The sequence below is a fragment of the Pelodiscus sinensis genome, chromosome 19 (genome assembly GCF_049634645.1).
Source record: "Pelodiscus sinensis isolate JC-2024 chromosome 19, ASM4963464v1, whole genome shotgun sequence".
Taxonomy (NCBI): domain Eukaryota; kingdom Metazoa; phylum Chordata; order Testudines; family Trionychidae; genus Pelodiscus; species Pelodiscus sinensis.
This window is the reverse complement of record NC_134729.1, coordinates 449,903-477,071: the sequence shown is the minus strand read 5'-3', so window position 1 is coordinate 477,071 and position 27,169 is coordinate 449,903. Positions and strand designations below refer to the sequence as shown.

At 63.1% G+C, this 27,169-nt stretch overlaps 2 protein-coding genes across 10 annotated transcripts in view; both read left to right on the top strand.

Annotated features, from left to right (window-relative positions):
* Positions 1–18,581, top strand: part of LOC102447602 (cyclic AMP-dependent transcription factor ATF-7) — an 88,776-nt gene extending 70,195 nt beyond the window's left edge. For 6 of the 9 annotated variants that reach the window (XM_075901626.1, XM_075901627.1, XM_075901628.1 and 3 more), the window contains 3 exons: positions 131–328; positions 2,456–2,564; positions 8,050–18,581. In XM_075901626.1, the coding sequence (XP_075757741.1) occupies positions 131–328; positions 2,456–2,564; positions 8,050–8,267 (525 nt within the window). In that variant the 3' untranslated portion in view covers positions 8,268–18,581. Of the gene's footprint in view, positions 1–130; positions 329–2,455; positions 2,565–7,440; positions 7,523–8,049 lie in introns of all 9 variants that reach the window. The other 3 variants (XR_012896593.1, XR_012896594.1, XM_075901632.1) reach the window with 3 other exon arrangements.
* A 2,910-nt stretch (positions 18,582–21,491) lies between these two features.
* NPFF (neuropeptide FF-amide peptide precursor) lies at positions 21,492–27,048 on the top strand. Its single transcript, XM_075901623.1, has 3 exons — positions 21,492–23,473; positions 25,359–25,486; positions 26,802–27,048. The coding sequence occupies exons 1-3, from the start codon at positions 22,769–22,771 to the stop codon at positions 26,923–26,925; spliced, it is 957 nt and encodes a 318-aa protein (XP_075757738.1). The 5' UTR covers positions 21,492–22,768; the 3' UTR covers positions 26,926–27,048.
* Positions 27,049–27,169: the final 121 nt, after the last annotated feature.

The following is a 27,169-nucleotide window of genomic DNA, read 5'->3' as shown; positions in this document are numbered from 1 at the left end:
CTTCCGTCCTGCGTCCCCGAGCCAGTTGGCTTTGGCTTTTGCTGCCGATGCTGCCCAGTCAGGGTGGGTAACCGTCTGGTTCGACCATGTGGATTTGTGCCAGTCGTTCTTCCTTCTGCCCCGACTCCAGGTCTCCCCTGCCCAGCCCACGCCGAGCACTGGCGGCCGACGCAGACGCACGCTGGACGAAGACCCGGATGAGCGCAGGCAGCGTTTCCTGGAGCGGAACCGTGCTGCCGCCTCTCGCTGCCGTCAGAAACGCAAGTTGTGGGTGTCTTCCTTGGAGAAGAAAGCGGAGGAGCTCACGACACAGAACATCCAGCTGAGTGTGAGTACGTGGCCGTGGACACTGGGCAGGCGTGCTTGGCTGCTCTGTGGCTTCCCCGTGGTGTTGAGTCCGAGGGAAACCAGGCTCCCCACGGACGAGTGACTAGAAACGCTGCCGGGGATTTGTCCCGCGTTTCTTCTTTTGTTGTCCCCCGCCTGTCCCGGCAGCACCACGCGCTGTCCCGGGGGCGCCCCCGCCTGGCCCAACAGCTTGGGCTGGCTCTGACTCCAGCCCTGTAAAGCAGAAGCTGAAGGTGGGGGGGGAGGAATAAGAGGAAGGGGCTTTTGCGGTGGGGGAGGGAGAAAGGGGAAGGGGCTTGTACGGAGGGGGAGAGGAGAGGGGGAAGAAAGGGGATGGCACCAAAGGGACAGGGTAGAGGAGACACAAGTGCTAGGGGGGAAGTGGAGACCATGAGGGAAAGGGCAGGAGGGGAGGTGTCAGTGGGAGGGGCAGGGTGATGCTGGGAGAGGAGAGGGCCTGGGGATTGGAGGGGGAGGTGCTGGGAGAAGGCTTGACAGAAGGGGTGGGCATGAGGAAGGCAGGGATGGAGCAAGTCGTGAGAGGGCACAGAGGGGCATGAGGGGAACGGGGGCAGAGGGTGGTGAGGGGGTGGGCATCAGGGAAGAAAGGGCAAAGGGGGTGGGGCAGTGAGGGAAGGGGGGGCACCAGGAGGGTGCAGGTGCCAGGGGATTCTGGGGGTGAAGCAGAAGGGCAGGGACCAGCACCAGAGTAGAGAGGCAGGGCAGGTGTTAGGAGAGGGGATGAGGAGGGGGAGCTCACATGATCTGAATGGGGCTACTGGCGGAGAGGGCACAGGGGGGAGAGAAGGGCTGCTGGAGGGGGGCAGGTCTCAGGAAGGCTGAGGGCAGTGAGAAGGGCAGGAGTCAGGACAGCAGGGGAGGGTGAGGGGCTGGGGGGCAGCAGGCACCAGGGGAGTTATGGAGCAAGGGGAGGAGACCTGCCAGCAGAGGGGAAAGGTCGAGGTTTATTAATAACTTGGGTGCCACAGTGGCACATCCAAACAAGCCCCATGAACTCAGTGCTGGTGCACAACACAAAATTCATTCTGCTCATGGGAGGAAACTCTTAGAGGGAACACCCCCCCCCACCACCACCAGCCCCCCCAGCCTCTCCACCCCCGCACTAATGTCACACACATTGGATTAATGCAATTGCAGGATAGTTGCATGGGGGGGAAACTAATCCCTATTGGTAGGAGGATGGTGGGAAAAGTCCTTGGGTCGGGGGTGTCACAACACTTTTTACTTTTGGTCATGTGCCTATCTTGCCTGGAGAGGGTTACCTCCAGGGGCGTGGCTAACGGGGCCAGGGGCGTGGCTAACGGGGCCAGAGGCGTGGCTAATGCGGGCCGGGGCATGGCTAATGGGGGCCAGGGGCGTGGCTAACGGGTCAGGTGTGTGGCTAATGGGGGGTCAAAGTGCATTTTGAAAACAGTCTTTGGGTGCACACCCTAATGAAATGTGCTGCGCACGCCTATGGGTAGTTACCGTGTAAATACTTGCAGCCACGTCGTAACAGGCTACAGGCAAGAGAAAACAATGCGCTACACGTCCCATTGGTTTTGTGGAGTTTAAACACCCAAAACACTTGCTCAGTTAGCAATCGCTGTGCTTTATACTAAGACACAAGTGAATTGGCCTAGCGCTGTTCTGATCCGACCAGGGCTGCCGGCGTCGTGCTGGTTGTGAGAACTGGTTTCCTCGCCACTCTCAAAGTGCAGTTCACTAGGTTTCCAGACAGACACACAAACACGAAACAATCTCAAATTTCGGTTACAAACATGCGCCCTGAAATTCTCAGGGGGGAAAATGTCAACTAATGGCTGAAGTTTTTGAAAACACGAACAGCCTTAATTGTGGGGAAGTGACAGAAAGGAAGGGTGGCCTATTGGTCGCTGTGCTAACCTGGGTTCCGTTTTCTCCTCTGCTACAATCTTTCTTGAGCGAGTCACTTGATCTGTTGCTTTGTAGAGACCCTGGTCTGTAGGGCTCCAATTATGCCGGAGTTGGGGGGCAAAGCATGACGGGTTTCCATCCAGACTCCGCGCTGTCGAAGGCGAGGACTCAGCCCGCGCCATCCCGACCAATGTTGTTTTCTTTGCCACAGAATGAAGTGACACTACTGAGGAATGAAGTTGCTCAACTGAAACAGCTTCTGCTGGCCCACAAGGACTGCCCCGTCACTGCACTACAGAAGAAAACACAGGGCTATCTCGGTGAGTCGTGCCTTGCCCGTCGGTCTGCGCCTTAGGGTGCATGGGGGAGAATGAAGCCCGAGGACAAGCCTTGCGTGCCCCGGCACCCCTGAAGGATGCTAGCTGGGCAGCGCTGCGGGCTGGTGTCCTCTCTGCAGAGACAGGTAAAGCACAGGCAGCACAGTGCAGTGCCTGGCCACTGGGCCTTACCGCCGCTCTGGGCCAAGCCGCACCTGGCTGGCGCCGCGGGTTCTGCCTGGTCTCCAGCAAGAGCTCCAACTCCTGTCCTTTGCTGTGGCAGCTCTCGCGCTGTGAGCAGTAACGCCGGGGCAGCGCTCTGTCCCTCAGCCTCGCCATGCGGCACGGAGAGCAGGCACTCCGATACCCTGGGGCTGGCTGCAGGGTAAACGCTTTGGTCGCTGTTTCAGTTCTCTCCGCCCCTCCCTGGCTCCCACGAGCCCGGCCCAGTGTTGCCCCGATGCCAGATGTCCCTCTCCACGGGTCGATGCTGCTCCGTGTTGGGAACTAACTGCTGCTCTCTGCTGCGTTCCAAGTCCAGGCTGTGTAAATGACATGGCAGCAGGTTGGCTCACTTTACAAGTGAGAAGGCTTCTTGATTTGAAACTGCCTCCAGTAGAGAGACAAGGTGGGTGAGGGCCAGCTGCTGTTGGGGAGAGACAGGCTCTCAAGCTCTCACAGAGCTCTTCCTCTGCTCTGGGGAGTGTCCGCCCTGTCACCGCTGAATCCAAGATGAAACCGATTGGTTGGCACGTTCCGGGCGCAGTGGCCTTGCGGCTCAGTGCTCACTATGGCTGGAAGGGTGTTTGCGGGTCACTTGGCCTTGAACAGTCCTTTATGCCAACCCATCTCTTCCATCTCGAGGGTGCGTCTAGGCTACAAAATGAAATGGACCCTTACGTTGCTGTAAAGCCTCCGGGGCTGTTGCGTGTCCACACATGCTCCTTGTGCGTGGGGGGTGTCCTCACTAGTAGTGCTGGTATCCGTGCAGAGAGCAGTGCACCATGGGTAGCTATCCCACTGTGCCACTCCCTACCACGTGGCGCAGGGTGTTCTGGGAAAGGTAGTCAGGGATGCCTGGTGACGTGGTTTCGACATCCCACGAGATTATCTGCATCATGCCTCTTTTCCAAAGCCTTCTCTCCCCCCTCCCCCCCGGTACGTTTGCCATCTCGGAGAGAAGCAGGGGTCCTGCACTGGACACGGTTGCCGCTCCTGCAGGATTTTGGGAGCTGCCAGAGGGGCTGAGGGAGAGGTGACAGTGCCTTGCAGGTTGCCTGGCTGACGGACGAAGAGAGAGACAATTCAGGGCTGCTGCTGGCATTCCCTGAGCGGTTGGCAGATGGAGCGCTGGCTCGGGGCCCAAGAAACAAGCCTGGGCTTGGGAGGACGAACAGGGGCTGCAGGACTTTCAGGTGTGCCCTGGCCTTGCCCCGCGGCGCCAGGGGAAGAGAGCAGCGACTGCCGTGTGGCAGCGGGTCGCTCCCCATTGCTACTGTTAACTGATACCTCCCTCCTGAGGGGCCCGGCGGCTGAAGGGCACCCCCCTGCGTGTCCGGCTGCAGACCGGCTCCGTATGCTGCTCGCCCGCATGCTGCGGTGGGCCCTGCTGGAGCACTTGCTGCCTGGTGTGGGAAGCCCTTGCTGGGATAGAGGAAATAGACGCCCTCCCCGACAGACGAGCGCTTTGTCCTTGAATTCCCTGGGAAGGATTCCCAGGCGAGCCCAGTGCCCGTGGCAGGAGCGCTGCCTCCCTTGGTCTGTCACTCCGTCTTCTGGCCGGATGTCAAACCAGCGACTGAACGGAGGCGCGTCCGCACCGTGGCAGTGGCAACCCTTACCGGGGGCTTCGTCCCTGCCTCCCGCTCACCAGGGCTGGGCGGCAGCGTCCGGCTCGACGGCTCGGATGTCCCTGGCCGCTGCATCCCCTATCTGCCTTTCCCCATCCTCCTCCTCCAGCACCCCCGTGTGCACCGCGAGGGCCCGTGCTTCCCGCCTCCCCAGAGTGTCCACGGGGCTCCAAACAGTCTCTGCCTCCATCCAGAGGGACGATGTGGCCTCCCTTGCTCTCTGGTTCGCCTGCCCCCACTCCCGGACCTTCGTGCTGCGGTGCCCTGCTGCGCCCAGGGGATCTGCTCCTGGCTGCACTGTTTCCACAGCCTCCTCCTGCCTGGGCCCGGGAGAGCCTCGCTCCCGGTGTGCTCCGGGCAGGAACGCGCTTGCTGCATGGAGCGGGCAGCTCCAGGTGAGCTCTCCCTGCCGAGCAAACGGGCCCCGGAGCTTACCGTTGGCGGGGCACGCGCAGCGGAGGGGCACGTGCCCGCATGCCTGGCCCTGCCCAGAGGAGTCCAGAACAGCGACCAGAGCAGCCGCAACGGGGCAGCGTGGGGCACCCGCCGGAGGCCAGGAAGTTGGACACAGTGCCGCGGTGTTTACGCTTTCGCCGGGGGCTCTGAGCTAGGGATGGGAAATGCTGCTGAACGGGTGACTGATTAAAAGGGGGCAGGCGAGGGGGCTGCTCCCAGGGACCGGCTCTTACCCGGTCACAGCCCTGGTCTGGGCACCGAGCCCCTCGCGGAGGTGAGTTAGCGCGACACCGCAGGCGAGGGAGGGACCTTGTTGGAGGCTTTGGAGTGTAGGCGCTCCTGGAGCCAGGCCAGTGGAAGCTCTCCCCGCCAGCCGGGAAAGCCCTGCGCCCCCTGGGCCTGGCTGCCAAGGGGAGGGGCTGAGTGAGGGGCAGGCTCAGGGGCGAGGGGGCCCCTCTTTCCCCCAGGTCACCCTGGCAAGGAGGGTGCAGCGTCCCCGGGCTGGGAGCAGGCTCCTCTGCTCAGCCCAGGGAGGGTCGCTGCTGAGGCGGGTGTGGCGCTCCAAGGAGACGGAGGCGCTGGCCCGGGGCGGTGGGGCTAGACGGTTCCTCCCAGAGGCAGCGTATGGGGCCTCCCTCCGCCTTCACGCTGCCCCGCTCCCCGCCCCGCTCAGCTGGTGCCGGCGTCGCCCTCCCAGGCCCGAAGGGACGCTCCGTCCGCTGACGGCTCCTCTCTCCCTCCAGCAGAAGTTGGTCCAGTAAGAAACGTCCCCTCACCCAGCTGGGTCTCTCCCGTGTCCTGGGGCCGGCCTCCCAGCACTCGACCTGGCGTCCAGACCGCTAGCGGGTTCTGTCGGCCGCGGCCACTGCCCCACGGACAGCCCTTGCTCCTGCAGCTTGTCGGGAGCTTGTAGCGGATGCTGTCGGCCACTGGGCTCTGGCTGTCCCGAGCTGCGGCTGCATCCTAGCCTTATGGGAGGGAGGTGGAATCGTATTTGGGCCCCCCCAGCAGCGGGAGGAGCAGTGAGACGGTCCCGGGTTCCCACGTCTCCCACTCCACCCTGACTCGCCGCGGCCCCTCTGCCGGAATGGAGCCGGTGCCTCTGCCTGGCATAGGCCGCATATTTTCAGTCATTACAGTGACTCGCCCTTGAGCCGTCGTCATGACATTCATCCCTGCTCCCAGCCTCTGCAGCCAGGTGTTCCTGCTCCGCTGCCAGTGCTTCCGGTTCCTCTCCCAGCTGCCAGCCACGCTCCCCTCCGCCCCTTCCGGGTCGTCCTTGGCGCAGTAAAGATCGGTGGCTGCACCAGGCTCCCAGGGTGGAATGGCAGCTGCCTTCTGAACGGCTGGGTTGGGATGTTTGTAATACCCGTAAATCTCCTTTTGGGGATGCCCAGCTCCTCTGCTGCTCTGCTCGCCCCCCTCCTCGCCCCCAGCTCCCCTCCGAGACCTGCTGAGCCAGCTGCACCTTTCCATCCGCCGGCTGTGGCCACGCCAGCCTCTCTCCTATGCGGCCAAGGGGAAGCCAGGTTGGGGAAGAGCCCCGGTGCATCATAAAAGGGTTAGGGCAGGGCACAGCCAGCTGTACGCAGTGAGGCTGTAATGGCGTCTCTGGCTCCTACTGCTCCGGCTGTGTCCGAGCTGGGGATGTGAAGGACGAGTCGACTAGCAAATGCTTGTGGGATGGCCGGTCGGCTAGGCGCTTCCCCTCCTTGCAGAGTCTATCAGAGACAGCAAGGGGGGGAGGGGAGGAGCTGCTTCAAAGCAGCAGTGCCGCGTGCAGCCTGGGGCCAGACCCTGGACTCCCTATGCCACTGTCGCTTTGAAACGCCACGTGCAGCCCCGGGCCAGCTGGGAGCCTGGGCTCCCGGCAGCATTTCAAAGCAGCAGTGCTGCATGGAGCCCGCGGACATCGGGGGAGTCCCCAGCTGGCCCAGGGCTCCACACAGCGCGGCCTCTTTGAAACGCCGCAGGGAGCACGGGGCCAGCAGGAGACTGCCTGAGTTCCCCTCTGGCCCCGTACTTCCCGCAGCGCCTTCACCTTTGAAGTGTAGCCACCGCCCTGGGCTGCTGTTGCGCTTCAGAGGCAGAAACGACCTTATCAACTAATCGAATAGTCGATGCAAATTGCATCGACTATTCGATTAGCAAAATAATCGAGATTTAACATCCCTAGTCAGAGGAGCCCCGTGTATCCCACCGTAAGTCAAAACTTGCTGCTTCAGAGGATGCTAAACACTTCCCCTCTGCCCGCACGAGAGGTGATTTTACCCCCCCCCCCCCCCCCCCCCGTAGCATCCTTCGCCTAGCCCCCTGCCTGGCCCCGTGGTTTCTCCCCGGGACAGACTCCCAAGGCTGGGAAGCCGGTCGAGCTTGCAGAAGACGCTTGCCGCCTTTGTTTTGTCTGCACTTCACTCTAACAGCTTCCAGTTGCAGAAGAGCTGAGTGAGCAACTGGCTTGCCGGAAGGCCTAAATGTTCAGAGTAAATCAGCTCAGTGTATCTGCTGTAACAGGTGTGCGGTCAGCTTGGGGAAGGGTTTGTGTTACATTCCTCTCTGTGTTCACCCAACAGATGGTAAGGACTCCGAAGGAACTGTTCAGTCTCTGGGCTAAATGGCCTCCAACCAAGTCCTATACCAGGAAACGACATGTAGGAAAGTACCTTTATTCTAACGAGGACGTAGCTGTGTTACAGGAGAGTTAAGCTAGAGCTAATGTCCATGCTTTGATGTTAGCACCTTTTGGCTAACGTTCTCTTGCTAACTCACGGCCCTTTACAACTTCCCCTTTGCTTTCATGTATTAAGTGGGGTGGTCTAGCCAGCTCCTGGTTTGGACGGTTGCTTTCTGACTCCGTAGAGTGTCCCTGCTGTTGTCAAGCGACTCTTCTTTTGGACTTCCTATCCTAGTGGTTGTAACAGAATCGGTGCATGCGGGTAAGCAGCTGCTGTGCCCTCTTGCAGGCAGCTGTGTAGCACATGGGTCAGTGAATCCATTCCCAGCAGGCGTTGGGGTGAGGCAGGCTGAAAGGCCTGCGTGTCGGAGTAAAGCATGGGCTGGACTTGGCACTCTCCTCAGTTGGGGCTGCTCGGTAGAGTTGGTCTCGCTTTCCACCGCCCGCTCTGACTGCCAGGTGCATGGTTGCAGGCCCGTTCCAACCCTTGTTTTTCTTTTTGAAACAGAAAGCCCAAAGGAGAGCGCTGAGCCGGCCGGGTCCCCTGCACCCGTCATCCAGCACAGCTCCGTGGCTGCCTCCCCCAGCGAGCTCAGCGTCCGCTCGGCCGCGGAGGCCGTCGCCACGTCCGTCCTCACTCAGATGGCAAGCCAAAGGACAGAGCTGAGCATGTCCGCCCAGTGGCACGTCATTATGGCCCCACAGTCTCAGTCGGCTGGCAGATGATGTCACACGCCATGTGACCGCGAACTAACCCGTAAGAACTTGCCGCCAGAGACCGAGCGCGACTACGTCCCTGCTTGATGGGGGCCGAGACGGATTTTTTGTAAGTGAGTTAAGGGCAGCTACGGAAGCTTCTCTGCTGCAAATCCTAGACAGACCCTGGCCCCGAACCATTGTTGTGTGATCACCGGTCCACACAGGATCACGCCTGAGCCCCTACCGAGGGGTCAGTCCACTTGCAGAATCGCCCGAACACACAGAGCCTCCTCGCACGGGGCGTGTTCCGGGCTCCGCTCCGTTAACACTAAACCTCCGTGTCACCGGTTGGCAAAGGAATTCAGCTGGGGGGGGCTGTGGACTTCCTGGTGCTGTCCCTTGGTTTTGAACCGCGTGCTGCTTCCACTCGTCCGTTTCCCTGGCACTGCTCCCTCCCCCCGAAACGTTGCACCTTGGCACACGGTCGCGGTCCGGGCTTTCTGCTCGGGCGAGGGAGGGCGAAAGGGCTGAGGGTGACGGGCTTTCTAGCTTCCCTGACACCAAAGCTGTCTAGTTCTGAAGCACTCCGGGCTCTTCTGAAACTAACCCACTTGAGGTGCTGCACCTCGGGGGCGCAGTAAGGGTTCAGTCACTGGTGCAGCCGTGGGAACCGCGACATTTCGGATGCTTCTCATTTCAGCCACACCGCAGCCGCTAAGGAGTCAGGTGCCACCTTCAGCAAGGCGCCTGCTTCTAAGCCTTGCACGCAAGAGTAGAGCTGCGCGGCTGCCCTGGGTGATGTGTGAGAGGAGGAGCTGGAGCAGACGGATCCGATGAGTCGCTGCCCCCCTCCGCACATCACGAATTGAAACAAACCGACCCCACGCGTGTCAAAGGATCCTCTCCCCTGCGTGTGACCTGCTGACCTTATTAAGCGGTGGCCTTGAAGGAGGGGAGGTGCAGGCATATCCTGCTTGTCTGGCCTTTTACCTCGTGAATGGTTTTCTTCTGCTCCTGGTAATGCTACAGCCATTGCTTTTGCTCAGGAGCACATGCAGGTTCCTGGGGTAGATTTAAACTAGTTTAACGGCACTTGGAATGACCTGCTTCTTGCCAAAGTGAGTGTGCGCGCTTCCTTTAGGCTGCCGTGACCCTCTGCTGGCTGGGTACTAGTTGTGGGTTTGCATTCGTACTTGGGGAGCCGGAAAGGGCGACTGTGTGAATTGGTGCTGCGGCAAACCCTCCTGCTGACCCAATCTGCGCATCATCTTTCTGTCCCTCTTTACAGGTGCTTTTCCTTCCGTAGGGCTCTGACATCCTCCCCTGCGATGCCAGCCCACCTCCGCTTGCACTAGCCACTTTGACCCAACTTCCTTCGCTCGGCTGAGGCAGTCGTGTGGCTTGTCTAGACTTGGAATATTTGCCAGGGACACCAATGCCCAGAGCAAAATCGGAGCCTGAAGAATTTGACCCTGCAGATGTAGGGAAGTCCCATTTACTGCTTCTCTAACCAGGGGTTTCTTCTCCCCTTTTCCATGGTCCTAGTTGTCTCTCAATACACTACTGCCCTCTGTCCCACACAGTCATGCCAGAGACCTTGGGCCCCATTAGCCTCCGTTTCTTTGCCCTCTCAATGTTCAAAGACTCCGGAGCGAGCAGCTCTTGGGTCTGTTCAGCGCCTGTGTCGTTACTGCAAGAGGCGTTCCAGGGCAGATGCCTTTTTTGGTTTTTGTTCTTAACGTTTTTGTTTATCCAGAGAATTTGCATCCCGGAAAGCGCTTGGAGTAGGACTGTCCCAGCAGAGTGTCTGTTTCCTTTCTAACCCAGAACTGTAAGATCGTCTGTGGATAGCACAGCCGGCTTGGAAATGGTTTGTAAAGTGTCTCAGCCTTATCGGACGAGACACGGGGTTGAGGCGATGTGGTCGGAGGTCTGATACGACAGCAGGGGATCCGTTTGTAGCCAGTGTAGTCTCTCTTGCTGCCTTGGAAGGGAGGAGCGCGCATCGCTCCGGTGTCTGGCTGAACATGTGAGGCCCAAACAGCTTGTGTGAGAGAACTGATCGTGCTGCTCTTCCTGCCAGCAGGCCGCCGTTAGCGCCACAAAGCTAGTGGCTGTGGAACAAGAGGCAGGGGAACCCGTCTGAACGCCAGCGCCAGTGCTCGTTGAGACCCACCGCTAGGTAGGTGCTGCCCGGTGGCACCACCTTTGGTGCATTCAGATCCAGGACACGGCTGTGCAGTGGGGGATGGGTTGTAAGCAGCGCCCGAGCTGGACCAGTGTGAACAGGTGTTTACCGGAAGCGGCCTGGTGTCGGTGCTAGTTTCCACGGTGATTGGTACAATGAATCTCTGTACAGATCCCGTATCTGGTTGGGGTCCCTGGAAAGCCTCACGCGTGTGCCCGGCGATCCGGGAGTCCTTTATTTCCTCCTTCCCGCTCCTCGACCGCCGAGGGGGATCTGTGCTAGTCTGTCGCTGCAAAGCCCCGTGGCGCCGCACAGACTAACCACTTTTATCGCTGCACCTTGCTGGCAGTGCCACGGCAGGAGCGCTCGCCGGCGCCTCACAGCGCTGCACCTTGCTGTGCTCGGGGAAGGGGAAGGAGGGTGTGTTTTCACACCCCAGACCAGAAAGCCGCAGCTTAGTGAAGTGGCCTTGTAGACTTAGCTTGAGTGTCCGCGCCTTAACTCCTGCTCCACCCAGAACAGGCTTCGAATTGCAGAACGGCCCTTTTCTCACCAGCAAATCCCCCGAATAAGGGCGAGCCGCTCAGGCCTGTGGCCCCACGCTTGCTCCTTCCTAAAAGGATGGGTCAGTCACTCGGCCACCCAGTCGGGGGGTTTCTCTCACCCCCCTCTGACTGTCTGGGCCCTGGACTTGCCTCTCCCTGTGGTCTGGAGATTTGGCTGCACTCCTGGAGGTACGGGGCGTGGGTGACTCGCTGTAGATCCTGATTCGAGGGGTTGAGTGAGCAGGAGAAAGCGAGAGGATAGGTACGGTGGTCCTTAGTCGCTACAGCGGGAAGTTCGGCAACCCTGATCAAGTGGCACTGACTGAAACGTATGTGAACTTGCTCTCTGAGACGTCCGTGTCAAATCTGGCTGCTTTTTGCCCTCCTTACTTAACCACTAGGGATCAAAACTTACACAAGTCTGCAGTCTGGGAGTTGCTAGCAGGTCCTGCCAGAAAACCATGGCTGGCCAGACAGGCTGAGACCACGTGCCCTACTGGGCACTAGAAATGTCCAGTGTACCACGGAAAATCTGATAGCACAGGTACTTTCTACCCCGACACATCACCAGCTACCAGACCTCAAAATCTGGCCCTTTTGAGTAGCCTCTTGTGCCTCACCCACATCTGTGCTGACCTGGGTTGCCTGTGCGCCCTGGTGAACGTGAAGCTATTCACTGGCACATTCCACCCTCTAGAGGCAGCTGCAAAGTCTGGTTTTCGGACGGTGTGTAAAACCGTAATCTTTAGGGTAGTGATAGAGATGCAGCCGTGTTAGTCTGGGGTAGCTGAAACAAAACACAGGACTGTCCAGCACTTTACAGACTCACAAGATGGCTTATTAGGTGATGCGCTTTCGTGGGCCAGACCCACTTCCTCAGATCCATTGATCTGGCCCACGAAAGCGCATCACCTAATAAGCCATCTTGTGAGTCTTTAAAGTGCTATATTGTCCTGTCTTTTGAGTAATCTTTAGGGAGCTTCGTGAGCACCTACCAAATATCCAGCCGGAACTGGAGCTTGGGGGGGGAAAGGACGATGAGAATCTGTATGACGTGATTTGAAATGGACTATGTCAAGTTAAGTCGCACTTCACTCTGACCGTTTTTACCTCCTCTTGTTAGAGTTGATGTCTAAGAGCTAACAATTGGAGATAAAAAATTATCCTTCCCCCCCCCCCTTTTTTTTCTTCCTGTTTACTCTGCATATTTGGTGGGTTTCAGTATTTCTCCTCTGTCACTTAGTCAGTTCCCCTGTATGTTTGAGTCATTCGTGTGTGGGAGAGGGAAACCTCTCGGAAAAATAGGAAAATGTGCCTGTAAAACAGCGAAGGTCGGCCAGACTGCTCAGGAGACATGCAGAGCAGAAACTGTGAGATATGGTGATCGACTGGCTTTCAGGCTGACTGGTTCCCCTCGCAGAGCGTTTCACTGAACGTGCTCAAACAATGGTCAGCGTGTTAACGTGTTTGTAGGTGAGGGGAAGTGAGGTGTGTGTGTCCGTCCGTCCGTCCCAGCAGCCAGCCCTCCCGCCGCAGGCTCCTGGCCACTGGCAGGATCCCAGCAGCTGAGTTTTGTAGGTAACAGAAACCGATAAGCATCAGCCTGTCAGCTAAACGGTTACGCCCTTACATCCCTAGCTGCTAGCCTTAATCATACCCAGGACAGCTCCGCTTTCACTGAGAAGCTGATCTTGGCCCAGCCTTGTTTAAAAGGACACATCCGGAAGTAGACGGGTTTCCGAGGTGTGGGTGCCAAAGGCCCCTGCATTCTAGAACATAAGAACGGCCGTACTGGGTCAGACCAAAGGTCCATCTAGCCCAGTAGCCTGTCTGCCGACAGTGGCCAGCACCAGGTGCCCCAGAGAGGGTGGACTGAAGACAATGATCAAGCGATTTGTCTCCTGCCATCCCTCTCCAGCCTCCGACAAACAGAGGCCAGGGGCACCATTTCTATCCCCTGGCTAATAGCCTTTTATGGACCTAACCTCCATGAATTTATCTAGCTTCTCTTTAAACTCTGTTCTAGTCCTGGCCTTCACAGCCTCCTCTGGCGAGGAGTTCCACACATTGACTACACGCTGTGTGAAGAAGAACTTTCTTTTCTGAATGACATCCCTGCCCGAAGTATTTAATTGTAACGTCCCCAATCCTGGTTGTAACATCAGCCCAGCCCTCCCCTCCCCTCCCCAGCCCCTGGCTGTCAGCTAGCCTGAAGCATAAATCACCATGAGCTGCTTGCTTCGAATGTTCTTCGCGTGGTCCTGGGAGCTGCCACGAGCTCTCTTCTCCCAGGGAAAGCAGGAAGGGCAAGGTGGCCAAATACCTTGCAGGAAGCATTGCTGTCTGCAGGCCCCTCGGGGGGAGGTGCTACCGCAGAGGCCTGCAAGCTCCATCACCGCACAAAATTGCTGTTTGCTGAGCAAGGTGAAGAGCTGCAGGCCGCTGCATGCGGACAGCCCTTCCTGCTCCACTCTGCTGCGTAGGACAGGCGGCCCTGTCGAGAAACGTCATCCTTCACCGCTCTGGGCGCCACCAGGGCAGCAGCCTAGGCAGAGGGTGGGCTCTGGAGAGCTGTGGCAGATGCAGAAAACCCCGGAACGTAACATTATGGGCATGGAGGGTTGTTAGTTTCCACGGGCAACTATTTTGGGGCTAAGATTTGAATTTTAAGGGCCCGGTTTTTCCATTGGGCCTCTCTGAGTCCCGGCTGTGCTCAAGTAAACCAGCTCTGCAGATGTCAGAAGAGGCCTGTTGAAAAGATGTGGCTCGTGGAAAGTTCTGTCCTGTAGCCAAACGGCATTTACAGCCCCTGAGGAGCTTTTAGATCCCGAGGAATAGAATTCACAGGCTGCTGAGTGTGTGCTCAGGGCAGTTGTGAAACCAGTTGCTAGGTTATTCCTTTAAATCAGCCGCTTTTCCTCGAGGGGTTTTCCTGCTAATTGGATGGTAACATTCCGGACTGCTGTGGGGGAAGCCCCATCTTCTTGCGTCCTCGGGCGTTGGCTGTGGCGTTCTGGGATGGGCTGTACATGCTGGGCATTTCCGGCAGGATCTGTAGGTGGCACGGCCCCTTCTGTTGCCCCACTTCCCCGCACTGGTTCAGCTACCCACATAAAAGCTGTCTCCTCACGCCTCGGGGACAGAGGCTTTTCCAGCCGAAAGTGAAGAACTGTAGCTTGGAAAAAGCAAACCCAAAGATTCCGACTAGAGGGCAGCGTCTGCGGGTCGCTCCGACTCCACGGAGACTAGTCCCTGGGCTTTCCAGGTGGCCTTCCCAATATCCTCCGAGGGCTCGGGGTTAGCTCGAGAGTTTCCCGGGCCATGCCTGTTGCTTTGAGAGCTTCAGCAATGGGTTGTCTTCCGCCAGAGGGGCCGTGACTCGTGCCGTCTCGGTTAACCCGCTTTTCATGGAAACGGCTCCTGCTGGGTACGGCACAGAATGTTTTAGCGTGTGTGACCCATGGCTCTTGGGCCTGGCCTGCCGCACGCTGGGGGAACCGTCCCCTTCTGGCTTATTTCAGGAGAATATTGCAGTGTGTAAAATACATGCAGGTTCACATTGAGCAAGGACTTGAGCACTCGCTGCAGGGTCACGCTGGTGGTGAGCAGTGTTTTGAATCCGTTCGTTGGCCATCGGAACAACGGGCTCCAGTTGGTTATGGAAGGCTGGTAGGCACGCCTTTCATTCCCTGCGGCGCCCGACTGCCCGCCCCTGGGGCTCGCTGCAGAGAAACGGCCCTTCTCCCTGTTTGCCCAAATCCGTCCAATTAAGCCTGAAAAGATCGGCGGCCTCTGCATCTCTCTTGAATGCCACTGTTGCTTTTGGGTAAAATTAGGGGCGGAGCAGGACCCCAGCCACAGAATTAAGGCTGCTGCTTGTCGTTGTGGCGTAACAGCAAACTGATTGGGGCAAATTAAAAAACCTAAAGTGAACAAAAACCAAAGCCGAGCTCATGGCTGGCACCAGTTCTCTCCCCTCAGCGTGGCTTGTCTCTCGTGTGGCTCGTGGGATAGGACCACCTGTGTTTACAAAGCCGGGGCCCGTGCTCTTGTGCTCAAAGCTCTCGTCACTGTTAGGTTGGAATACTAATGGTCATGAAATAACCGGCACCTCGGAGCCCGTCTGACCGCACTGTGGCGCCTTTGCTTGCTGGCCACAACAGCTGTTGCAGTCCAGGTGTGGGGGAGGAGGGCTGTGCGTTGGGAAATGGAAGAGGTCCCGTGCTCTGTGGGTTTGCAGCCAAGTACAAACCGAAATCCCCGTTCAGCTCCATTCGGTTCCTTCTGCTCTTGCTTTAGCAAGTTCAGGGCAAATCCTGGGGGGTCTTGAGATATCAACACTGAGGCCGTGAAACCGCGAATTCCTAGTCCTCTGGCTGCCGGTCGGCTCCTGCCTGCTGCTTTGGTGCCCTCTCCTGGGCTGCTCACTGCACAGGCCGAGCCGCTGGAGAGCGGCACCCAGTGTCGCGTGGAAGGGCTGGCAGCTGGGACCATGCACGAAAGTGCCCGTGGGGCCGAGCGGGGTCTGCTTGGTGCTCTTCGAGTCCCAGAGACCTTGGTATCTCTCGCCTCCTCCCCCGCTCGCCTCGGGCATCCGGGCGGTTGTTAGAGCCCCAGGGAGGGGCTGTTGCCCTGTTCGGGACAAATCCCCCCCTTCCGCCTCCAGGGGAGTCTCCCTGTGGCATTTCCACCCTGCTCGCCAGTGACTCGGGGGCCCGGAGATGCTGCTGCCTGTACCCCCGGAATCGCAGGGTCCTGGCACTGCCGTGGCTCTCTGGGTTTGCCCCTGTTACCCTGGTCTCCTGCTTAGCTCTGGGCGCTGCCGGGCTGCGTCACCAGCCTGTTCGCAAGCCCCATAACCAGGTGCTGTGGAGGGCTGGGTCCCCGAGCGGCGGCGCGTGCTGGATTGCTTTGGGGTGGGGTCGCAGGACAGGTAGGGTCCGTGCCGGTTCCCCCTACGCCCTGGCCCATTGGCACAAAGCCAGCACTGCCTGCCTGGGAAGAGGCTGTCGCAGGTGCAGAAAGGCGTTGAGGGAGGGGTCTGTGGTCGGGTGCCGTTTCCCACAGGTCCCGGGGCGAGAGGGGGGTGACGTGGAAATGGGACCGTGGCAGGGGTCTGTGGTTGGTTCCGTTTCCCACAGGGCCCGGGGCGAGAGGGGGGTGACGTGGAAATGGGACCGTGGCAGGGGTCTGTGGTTGGTTCCGTTTCCCACAGGGCCCGGGGCGAGAGGGGGGTGACGTGGAAATGGGACCGTGGCAGGGGTCTGTGGTCGGGTGCCGTTTCCCACAGGTCCCGGGGCGAGAGGGGGGTGACGTGGAAATGGGACCGTGGCAGGGGTCTGTGGTCGGGTGCCGTTTCCCACAGGTCCCGGGGCGAGAGGGGGGTGACGTGGAAATGGGACCGTGGCAGGGGTCTGTGGTCGGGTGCCGTTTCCCACAGGTCCCGGGGCGAGAGGGGGGTGACGTGGAAATGGGACCGTGGCAGGGGTCTGTGGTCGGGTGCCGTTTCCCACAGGGCCCGGGGCGAGAGGGGGGTGACGTGGAAATGGGACCATGGCAGGGGTCTGTGGTCGGGTGCCGTTTCCCACAGGGCCCGGGGCGAGAGGGGGGTGACGTGGAAATGGGACCGTGGCAGGGGCCTGTGGTCGGGTGCTGTTTCCCACAGGGCCCGGGGCGAGAGGGGGGTGACGTGGAAATGGGACCGTGGCAGGGGTCTGTGGTCGGGTGCCGTTTCCCACAGGTCCCGGGGCGAGAGGGGGGTGACGTGGAAATGGGACCGTGGCAGGGGTCTGTGGTCGGGTGCCGTTTCCCACAGGTCCCGGGGCGAGAGGGGGGTGACGTGGAAATGGGACCGTGGCAGGGGTCTGTGGTTGGTTCCGTTTCCCACAGGGCCCGGGGCGAGAGGGGGGTGACGTGGAAATGGGACCGTGGCAGGGGTCTGTGGTCGGGTGCCGTTTCCCACAGGGCCCGGGGTGAGAGGGGGGTGACGTGGAAATGGGACCGTGGCAGGGGTCTGTGGTTGGTTCCATTTCCCAGAGGGCCCAGGGCGAGAGGGGGGTGACGTGGAAATGGGACCGTGGCAGGGGTCTGTGGTCGGGTGCCGTTTCCCACAGGGCCCGGGGTGAGAGGGGGGTGACGTGGAAATGGGACCGTGGCAGGGGTCTGTGGTTGGTTCCATTTCCCAGAGGGCCCAGGGCGAGAGGGGGGTGATGTGGAAATGGGACCGTGGCAGGGGTCTGTGGTCGGGTGCCGTTTCCCACAGGGCCCGGGGTGAGAGGGGGGTGACGTGGAAATGGGACCGTGGCAGGGGTCTGTGGTTGGTTCCATTTCCCAGAGGGCCCAGGGCGAGAGGGGGGTGACGTGGAAATGGGACCGTGGCAGGGGTCTGTGGTCGGGTGCCGTTTCCCACAGGGCCCGGGGTGAGAGGGGGGGTGACGTGGAAATGGGACCGTGGCAGGGGTCTGTGGTTGGTTCCATTTCCCAGAGGGCCCAGGGCGAGAGGGGGGTGATGTGGAAATGGGACCGTGGCAGGGGTCTGTGGTTGGTTCCATTTCCCAGAGGGCCCGGGGCGAGAGGGGGGTGACGTGGAAATGGGACCGTGGCAGGGGTCTGTCAATACTGAACAGGCCGGGGGGATGGGTCGGTATTTTCGGACACGTGGCAGCCCTATGTGGACTGGCCCAGGGCACTGAGCCCAGCAGCCTGTGCCGTAGCAGGGGAGCGCGCTCTCCTTGAACTCTGAACTTGTCCGCTGGAGCGTTCCCTGCTCGGCTAGTGGCGGGAGGGAGGGGAGCCCGGGCTGGCGCTGCTCCCTGGCTCTGGAGAGCAGTGTCACACGCAAGGCCTGATGCCCTCGCAGGCCGGAGGCGCTGGGAGGGGGCAGGGCTGATCCGCAGGCTCCTGCCCATTCTCCAGGGTGCTCTCTGGGAGCAGCTTTGTGACGCGCAGCCGCCCGAGGCAGAGCAGAGTCCTGCTGCCACCCTCCCAGCAGGAGCCTGGGCACCCAGACCCCCGGCTGCCCCCGCCCCACCCAAAGAGCTAGTGGAGGTTTCCATGGGCCTGCAGTAGCCCAGGAATGCACCGGACACCTGCCCGCCAGCCCTCAGCTGGCTGCTCGGTGGAGAGCTTTTGTAATGGAAGAAAATGATAAAAACCCCAATCCCTGCGAAGCTTAACCCCGGGTGTAGTATCTATACAAGAAAATGCCTATCTATGCCTATATATAGACCTATAGCGACATATAGCCACTCTCCTGAATGGACGCAAGGCCTCACGCAAGGGCCTTGTTCTTCAATGTAGCCGAACCGGGCCCCTGCCTTTGGCACCAAACCTAGGGCAGGGCAGGGCAGGCGGGTCTGGTGAGCCACCCACCCGTCCCTCACCGAAGTGCTCCGTGAGCAGGCCTCACACGTCAGCATTAGGCTGGCCGGGAACTCCCGGGCCGTGGCCGCAGGGTGGAGGGGGGTCCTGCCACGTCCCCATTCGTATTTTGCTGTTTCAAAAACCTCCTGGCGCTTACGAGTTTGTCCCTTCAGCCACTGTCCCTACCAAACATATAACGTGCCTTTTATTTATGCTGCAAATATCACATTAAAATATTAACAAGGACGAGCTGTGCTGTGTGCCTCCGTGACAGTGCGCCGGGGGGGGGGGGGGGGGGGGGGGGCTGTGTGCCTCCGTGACAGTGCGCCGGGGGGGGGGCTGTGTGCCTCCGTGACAGTGCGCCGGGCGGGGCTGTTATGGGGTTTGGCTGCCCTGACAGTGGATTATCCCCCAGCAGCTCTGGCGCCTGCCTGCTGGCTACCTGGCCGGGGGGGCTTCAGCCTGGCCATTCCTCTGTCCAAGGCGCTGTGCCCACCCCAATCTCCTGCCCTTCTTCCGCCACTGGCTTCAGGCCTCCGCTCTCGCTGTAGCTGGGCCCCGCAGCTCCCGGGATGGGGTGTTCTTAGCCCTACAGCCCTGCCTGGGCCCAGGTCCTGGCCTGCAAGGGGCTTCTTATCCTGCGGGCGGGATGCAGGCCGTGGGGTGAGCCCCAGTGGGGCAGTGCTGGCTGGCTCCTCTCCACGGGGGGGGACCAGGCAGGGACCTGCTACCAGTGTCCAGTTTGGCTCCTCTGCCCCCAGCCTCCCAGGCCCCTGCTTTCCCCTCGCCTGCCTCTGGACGTGGGCCCAAAGGGCAGAGAGATTGGACCCCGGCCATAACCCCTGCACACAGCCCGGCCAGTGCTACGGCTACCCCCGTGTCCTTAGCTCCGTTCAGTGCTGGTTTAACCCCGGGGGGGCTGCCCGTGAGGCCCCCCAGATACTCCCCTTTCTGCAGGCTGGCCCTGAGCTGCCTTCTGGGCCACCCCTACCACCCTCGCACCCCACGTACTTGGCAGGCGCCCGCAGAAGGATTTTCAACGTGACCCTTCTCTTGTGCCATGGATTCACCATGGGCAAGCCAGGCCTGAGCCGCCCAGCTGTCTGCAAGGGGGAGTAGCTGCTCTGTGGGGGTGGGGAAGACGGGGGACGTGCTAGACCTTGACTCCAGCAAAGCTGGATTCTTGCAAGTGAAGAAAGTCTGGCTGGATCCGTGGACGGCGAGAGGGAGGGGAAGCTGGCGAGGTCGCCAGGCGCAGCGGGCCGGGATCACTAGCCCCAGCTCTGCTTGGTGGCCGGGGTCAAGCCAAGAGCCCCAAGGATCGGCTCTGGGGCCGGTTTTGTTCATCTTTATAGTGAGCTGGAGGAGAGGAGGGGAGGGGTCGCTCCCTCAGCAAGGTTGCGGCTGGGGGGAGAGGTGGACATGCTGGAGGGCAGGGAAGGGTCCAGAGTGGCCTGGGCACAGTGGAGGGTCAGGCCAGAAGAAATCTGCTGAGGTTCAACAAGGCCAAGTGCAGAGTCCGGCCCTTGGGAGGGAAGAATCCCAAACGTTGGTACAGGCTGGGGACCGACTGGCGAAGCAGCCGTTCCGCAGAAGGGGACCTGGGGCTACAGGGGAGGAGAAGCTGGAGATGAATCAACAGGGGCCCCTTGTAGCCAAGAAGGCGACTGGCAGAGTGGGGGGCACTAGGAGCGTTGCCAGCAGACCCAGAGAAGTGACTATTCCCCTTTATCCAGCTCGGGGGGGGCCACACCTGGAGTATTGTCCAGTTCTGGGCCCCCACTACAGGGAGGACGTGGGCGCACTGGAGAGGGTCCGGGGGGGGCACATGACCTACCAGGAGCGGCTGAGGGATTGGGGCTTGTTCAGGCTGCAGAAGAGCAGAGCGAGGGGGGATTTGAGAGCAGCCTGCGAATTCCAGCAGGGGGGCTCCAGAGAGGCCGTTCTCAGTGGGGCAGAAGGAGGCGCAATGGTCCCAGGTTGCAGTGGGGGAGGCCTAGGTTGGAGATTAGGAAAAACTCTTTCCCTGGGCGGGTGGGGAAGCGCTGGGCTGGGTTCCCGAGGGAGGGGGCGGAGTCTCCATCCCTAGGGGCGTTCAAGTCCCAGCTGGGCGGATGGAGCTGGGGCTGGTCCTGCTTTGGGCAGGGGGCCGGACTCGAAGGCCCCTGGGGTCCCACCAGCCCTGCTCTCGCAGGCGGGGGTGTGACCTGCACGGAGCTGTGGCCGCCCCCTCTGCGAGCTCTGGCAGGCGCGGCCCTGGGCGATGCCCGACTCCGGCTCCCTGCGAACGTGGCTCGGCGAGTGACCACGGTGTCCACTAGATGGCGGCCGTGCTCCACCCGGCCCGGAGTGGCTGCGTGGCACTGACCCGGGTCGGTCTGGTTTTAACCCTCCACGAGCCCCGGCACCCGCGCGGGTCACGAGAACACACGCCCCAATTTGTGCAAACTATTGCACACCCACGTGCAACATGGCCTGTGCACGGCGCTGAATCCACAGTGACACCACACCCATGTGCAACGTGGCCCACCCGCAGTGCCGCCGCCGTGTGCACGTGCAATGTGGCTCATGCCTGGCACTGTACCCTAGGCATGTGGCTTGGCTGACATGCCGGGGAGCTAATTCTCCTGTCCTGCAGGCACTGGCATGGCCCGGTCCGGTGCCACCCAGGGACACACTGGAGAGTCCAGAGAGCAACACAAATGAGCAGTGAAAGGTGAAACCCCCTGGGCCCGTGGAGTCTGGAGACGACGCCCAAGGCGAGGGGGCTGGTAGGTCTTTGTAGATGTTAAGCATCTGGTCTGTCTGCCCATCGCAGGCCCAGAACCACCCCCCGGTCCCAGCTCCGCCGCACCCCGGGCCTCTCGGGCAGCAGACGGACGAAGGGGGCTTCTCGGATGCTCCATCTGCAGAGCGGAGGCGTTGCAGCCAGGCAAGTTGGGGGCGGCTTGGCTGGGGCGGACTCTGCACAGGGCTCTAGAGCAGGGAGAGGCAGGAACTGAGGGTGCAGCAGCTCCACCTGCCCTGGGCAGGAGGGATACGCTGGGGGATGCTCCGGCCCTTGGTGCCGCAGGCAGGGGGAGGGGCCCCCACAGCTGCCAGCCTGGCTCCCCGACCTGGCTCCAGCCAGGGAGGGGGCCCTGGAGTGGCAGCCCAGCCACAATAGTCAGGTGGGGAGCCGTGGGGGCCCCTCCGCCTGCTTGGCCCATAGAACCCGGGGCTAAGAGCAGCCCCTGGCAGTGTCTCTGCAAGGCCGGGCCGAGACTAGGCCTGGAGCCAGGCGCTCTGCGGTGGCTGGGTGGGGCGTGGAACTGCCCGGGAAGAGAGGCTGGTGGGGCCGTGAGCTCAGGGCGCCCGTCTTCTCTCCTCCGAGGTTGGCTCAGCACAGGCTGCGAGGCGAGTTGCTGTCTGTGTGCATGCCTCAGTTTCCCCGTTAGTGCAACAGGGCTGAGTCCTCACTCGGGGGGGTGGAGGGTTTGACCCCTGCGGAAGTGCTGCTGTTCCCCCTTCCACTCCCCCATTTTGGAGAGGGAAACTGAGGCACAGAGCCGGGCTGGCCTGTACCACTTGTTTTCAATGGGAGTGAGGTGCCTCTGGGTGGAGGTGACTTGCCCCAGGGGTCCTGAGCACCCATCTGCTCCCCCCACTAGGTCACGCTGTCTGCCTGCGTCTGCCCTTCACACGCCGCTGGAACTGGCCTGGCCGAGCTCAGCCCCGGTGGCTCCAGCCAGCAGCCTGCTGGGGGCCTGCAGCCAGGCCGGGGCTCCGGGCCCAGGGCAGGGCGGGCTGAGCCCCAGAACTCCAGGTGAACTCGCCGGCGCCGCTTCCCCGACCTGCTGGAGGGGCACCCGGGCCTGCTGCTCCGGCCGGGCGCAGGCCGGTTCTTGGGCGCATCGATCAGGCGCTGACCGTGGCAGTCCCAGCGTAGCCCCCCCCCCAGCCTCCGGGCAGCGACTAAATCCATGGCAGGGCTGCAGGGCCGGAGCGCCGGGGGGCAGGGCACCGCATGGACGGGGAGCCCGGCGGCGGGACCAGCAGGCTCAGGGGTTGTCCCGGGCGCCCAGGCGGAGGGTCGTGCTGCTGCAGCCGGGGCACGGCCCCTACCTGGGTGCCAGCGCGTGGGCCCGGCTTCGGCTGGGCCCTGCCTTTGTGTGCAGTGGGGCGGCCAGCGAGCGGGCGTCCGGCCGGAGACGTGTGCCCCGGGCGCCCATCCCAGAGCAGGGCCCCTGCCTGGCACTCGCCCAGGCTCTGAGGGGACCCAGCCTCTGGGCTGCAGCAGGGCCCTGGGGTGCTAACGCCCCCGGTCTATGGACGCGCTGGCTGGGCCTGTGCCCGCCGCTCTGCCCCGGCTCCCCCCGGCCCGGGCAGGGGCTTCTCCAGCTCGCGCGGCCCCCTCAGCCCGGCGCTGTCACCGGGCCCTGGCCGGCTGGTAAATGGGTTTCATTAAGCAGGACGCGGTGCCGCGGGAGACAGGCGGCAGCGCCGACGTGGGGACACTTAACCAGACAGGCGCTGCCGTGACAAATGGGTGGACTGACGCGGGGAGGGGAGGGGAAACCGAGTCAGTCTGCCATGGCTCTGGGGCAGGGCGGAGGCCAGAGGCTGGGGGGGTCCGGCTGAGGGACCCTGGTGAAGCCCCCCCCCGACACGCTCCCCCCCGGCCCTGGCACGCAGCTGTGCTAAAGCAGCCTCCATTAGCTGTCGCTTTCCAGGCGCTTGCGGGCCGCTGCTGTGGATTTATCCCTGTAATAATCCGCAAACAGCCCGGCCCGCGGGCTCAGGCCGGTGCTGGCGCCGTGTCCCCCGGGGCTGCCGGCGCCTCGCTGGGCCCTGCACACAGTCACTTCCGCAGCCCGGCCCCCGAGCCCCCGCCTCGCCAGCGAGGGGGGAGCCGCCCGTCAGGCGCGGGGCTCCGGGTGGGGGGATATAAGAGCCGCAGCCGGGGGAGGCGTTCGCACAGCGCGAGGAGGCAGCGGGCGTGGGACGACCCTGCAGCCATGGACCCGCGCCTGGCCCTGCTGCTGGCCCTGCTGGCGGGCGCCCCGAGGACCAGCCGGGCCCTGGAAGGCGGGGGCCTGTCCAAGGAGACCCCGGCGGAGGAGCCCGCGGGCTACCTGGAGAGACTCCGCGACGGGCTGGTGAGCGGGCGCTGGCGGGGGGGCGGGGGCTTGGGATGCGCAGTGCACTGGAGCACGGCACGCGCCCCCCGCGGCCGGAAAGCGCTGTGACCGGCGCCAGGGACGTGCTGGTCAGTGGTTAGAGCAACGAGCTAGGAGCCAGGCTGCCTGACAGCTGTTGTGGGCTGTCACCTTGAAAAACTCCCCCTCGGCAACCCTTCTGTGCCTCAGTTTACCTATCTGTTAAGGAGCCCAACCTCCCTGACTAGCAGGGCTCTGAGCTGCGGCTGAGAAAGGGGTGATGGACGGCAGGGGCCCCCTTCTCACCCCCATCCTCCAGCTGCCAGCCCCGGGGGCTGCTCGGCGCGGGGTCAGCCCAGCCCCCCGTGGCCAGCGGCGTTGGTGGAGACCACTGGGTGCAGCATGTTAACACCGGGGCTTTGCATGGGGCCCCCTAGGCAGCTCCCCGCGCCCCCGTCACCCTGCCCCTCACCCGCACAGAAAAGACCCCACCCCCAGTCACCCCATCCTGGCTGCTGGGCGCTGGGGTACCCACCCCAGGACTGTCTGCCCCAGAGGGGCTGGATCCGCACCTTGTACCCTGGGGACACGGCGAGATCTGAGACATGGCAACGGGTGGGGAGCTGGTACCCCCCCCCATGCCGAGGCTGGCGCTGAGCGGGCCCCCTGGGAGGCAGGACACTTCCGGGAGATGGGGAGGGGACAAGCATCCCTCCCGCTACTGGCACCTCGGGGTCCGGGCAGGGTGCCGAAGGGCTTTGGGCACTTGGACCCTTCTAGAACACAACTGGACGTGGGGGTTGGGCTCCTCCGGGACTCGGGGTGAATCCCAGCCTCCAAGCCTAAAGCCACCAATTTCAAAATTGGCCACCGATCGGGGGATGGTGAAAATCTCGGGCTGATCCCTCCCCCGCCCCCGCCATGGAGACAGAGCCCACGAGGGGCACTTCTGAGAGCTGGGGGCCCCAAGGAATTATTCTTCCACCCCGCCCTGGTCAGTGTCGCCCCCTTTTTACAGAAGGGGAAACTGAGGCACAGCACGGGGGGGGGGGGGGCCCAGGGTCACCCAGCTTGTGGCCGTGCTGGGAAGGAGACCAGGGTTCCTGGCTCCGGGCACTAACCACGGCGGCGCGGAGGGCCGGGTGCCCGTTAAAGGAGAGCCAGGGTGTGAGCCCCGCCCGCCAGGCCCCCGTCCACCCAGGAAAGGGCAGTTCCCGTCCCGCCCCGGGGGGCCGGCCCACAACACTTTGGCACCTGAGGCGGGGAGCTCAAAGGACGCCCCCTCGCTTGGGCAGAAACTTTGAAAGGTCCCGAGTCTCTGGGTCCCAGTGGCGCCCCCCACAGGCGGCCGCCTCAGTCTGCCTCATGGGAAGGCCAGCGCTGGTGTGGTGGTTCAACACAGCTGCCACGCTCCACCCCAGAGGCAGCTGCACTGCAGGGCGGGGCGGGGGGGGCAGACCCTGGTGAGCTCTCGGGGGGCCTGAGGGTGGTGGAGGCTGCCAGGGAATGTCCCTGTTCATGGGGGGGGGGGGGCTCTGTGAGTCTTAATCCTCCAATGTCCCTGTACTCCCCCCTGGGCTCTGGGCTGCCGCTTGCTGACCCAGCAGGGGGCAGAGTTTGACCTGGGAGGGGTGATCACTAGGGGGGGCCCTGCCTGTGCCCCGGGGGGGGTGGGAAGAGCCAGGTGAGGCTGCGCCGAGTGCACAGGCTCAGGGCTGTTACAGGGCAAGGGCACTTGCTGCTCGTCCCACTGTGCCCCGGGGGGGCAAAGCCCAGACCCACTAACCCCCCCGTCCGCGCTGGCTCCTTGGCGCTGCCCACAGGGCCGGGGGCAGTGGAAGTGCCCGGCCCCGCGGCTGCCTAACCACACGCTGCCCCCCCGCAGCAGGAGAGCGAGGACCGAGCCTCCTGGCCCGCGCCGGCCGAGCGCCCACCGGGGCCCCTGCTCCGCTCGCTGCTCCAGGCCCTGCAGCGCCCCGCCCGCAGCCCCTCCTTCCTCTTCCAGCCCCAAAGGTAAGGGGGGCACAGGCCCCGCCCCCAGGAGGGGAGGCTCATTTACTGCCCCGCCCCCCTGCAGGGGGCAGATCCCGGGGCCAGCCGGTGGGGGGGGGGGAACAGGAGCCCCCTGCATGGAACACGGCCCCTCCTGCAGCACGCCAGGGCTCTAACCACTAAGCCACACAGCCCCCCGCCTAGCGGCCAGGGGGGGCGGTCTCTGGAGTGTGCTGGGCAGCGCCAGGCTAATTCCCAGGGGGCAGGTACCGGGGGGGCAGGGAGACTGTTCGGCTGCCCCAGGGGGAGGGTAGGTGGCCTGGGCTGGGGAGCCTGGCCCAGGTCAGCCCAGAGCCGGTTCGACTGGGGGAAGAGGCCGCCCCGCCCAGAATCTGACTCCCCAGCACCGCCTAGACCCCCAGCCGGTTCCCCAGGGGGGTGCTGGCCCGGCTGTGTCCCGCTGCCCTTGGTGGCAGCGAGGAGGGGGCACGTTCCTGGGGAGTGGCAGGTGCCGTGGGGTAGGCCATGGCAGAGGCTACTGGGGAGCTCCCGGGGGGCGGAGGGGCCGTGGGCTGGGCCGTGGTGGGGGCAGAGGGGCGCTGGGAGCTCCCGGGGGGCGGAGGGGCCGTGGGCTGGGCCGTGGTGGGGGCAGAGGGGCGCTGGGAGCTCCCGGGGGGCGGAGGGGCCGTGGGCTGGGCCGTGGTGGGGGCAGAGGGGCGCTGGGAGCTCCCGGGGGGCGGAGGGGCCGTGGGTTGGGCCGTGGCGGGGGCAGAGGGGCCGTGGGCAGCTCCCGGGGGGTTGAGGGGCCGTGGGCAGCTCCCGGGGGGTTGAGGGGCCGTGGGCTGGTCCCGAGGGGCGTGGGCAGCTCCCGAGGGGCGGAGGGGCCGTGGCGGGGGCGGAGGGGCCATGGGCAGCTCCCAGGGGGCGGAGGGGCCGTGGCGGGGGCGGAGGGGCCATGGGCAGCTCCCGGGGGGCGGAGGGGCCATGGGCAGCTCCCGGGGGGCGGAGGGGCTGTGGGCTGGTCCCGAGGGGCGTGGGCAGCTCCCGGGGGGCGGAGGGGCTGTGGGCTGGTCCCGAGGGGCGTGGGCAGCTCCCGGGGGGTTGAGGGGACGTGGGCTGGGCCGTGGCGGGGGCAGAGGGCCGTGGGGAGCTCCCGGGGGGCGGAGGGGCCGTGGGCTGGGCCGTGGTGGGGGCAGAGGGGCGCTGGGAGCTCCCGGGGGGCGGAGGGGCCGTGGGCTGGGCCGTGGTGGGGGCAGAGGGCCGTGGGGAGCTCCCGGGGGGCGGAGGGGCCGTGGGCTGGCCCCTGTCACAGCCGTGGGCTCTGTGTCTCCCGCAGGTTTGGCCGAGAGACGCGGGGCAGCTGGGGCAGCGAGGGCCGGCTCAGCCAGCGGGGCTGGGACTCCACGGCCGCCCAGTTCTGGAGCATGGCCGTGCCCCAGCGCTTCGGCCGGAAGAAGTGAGGCCGAGGGGCTGCCCCGACCGGAGCCCCTGCCCGGCGCGGTTCGGGTGCTGCTAATAAACGCGAGCGACACGCTGGCCTGGTGTGGTCCCTGCCCGCGGCGCCGCGCCGGGGGCTGCAGGGGGGCGGCTGGTCTCTGCCCCGGCACCAGTTCCGCTGCCCTGCCCCGCAGGCCCTGGGCTCTCCCCCCTGCTGCTGGGGTGTGGGGCCTCCGCCCCACAAGGAAACACAGCACCTGCTCCGAG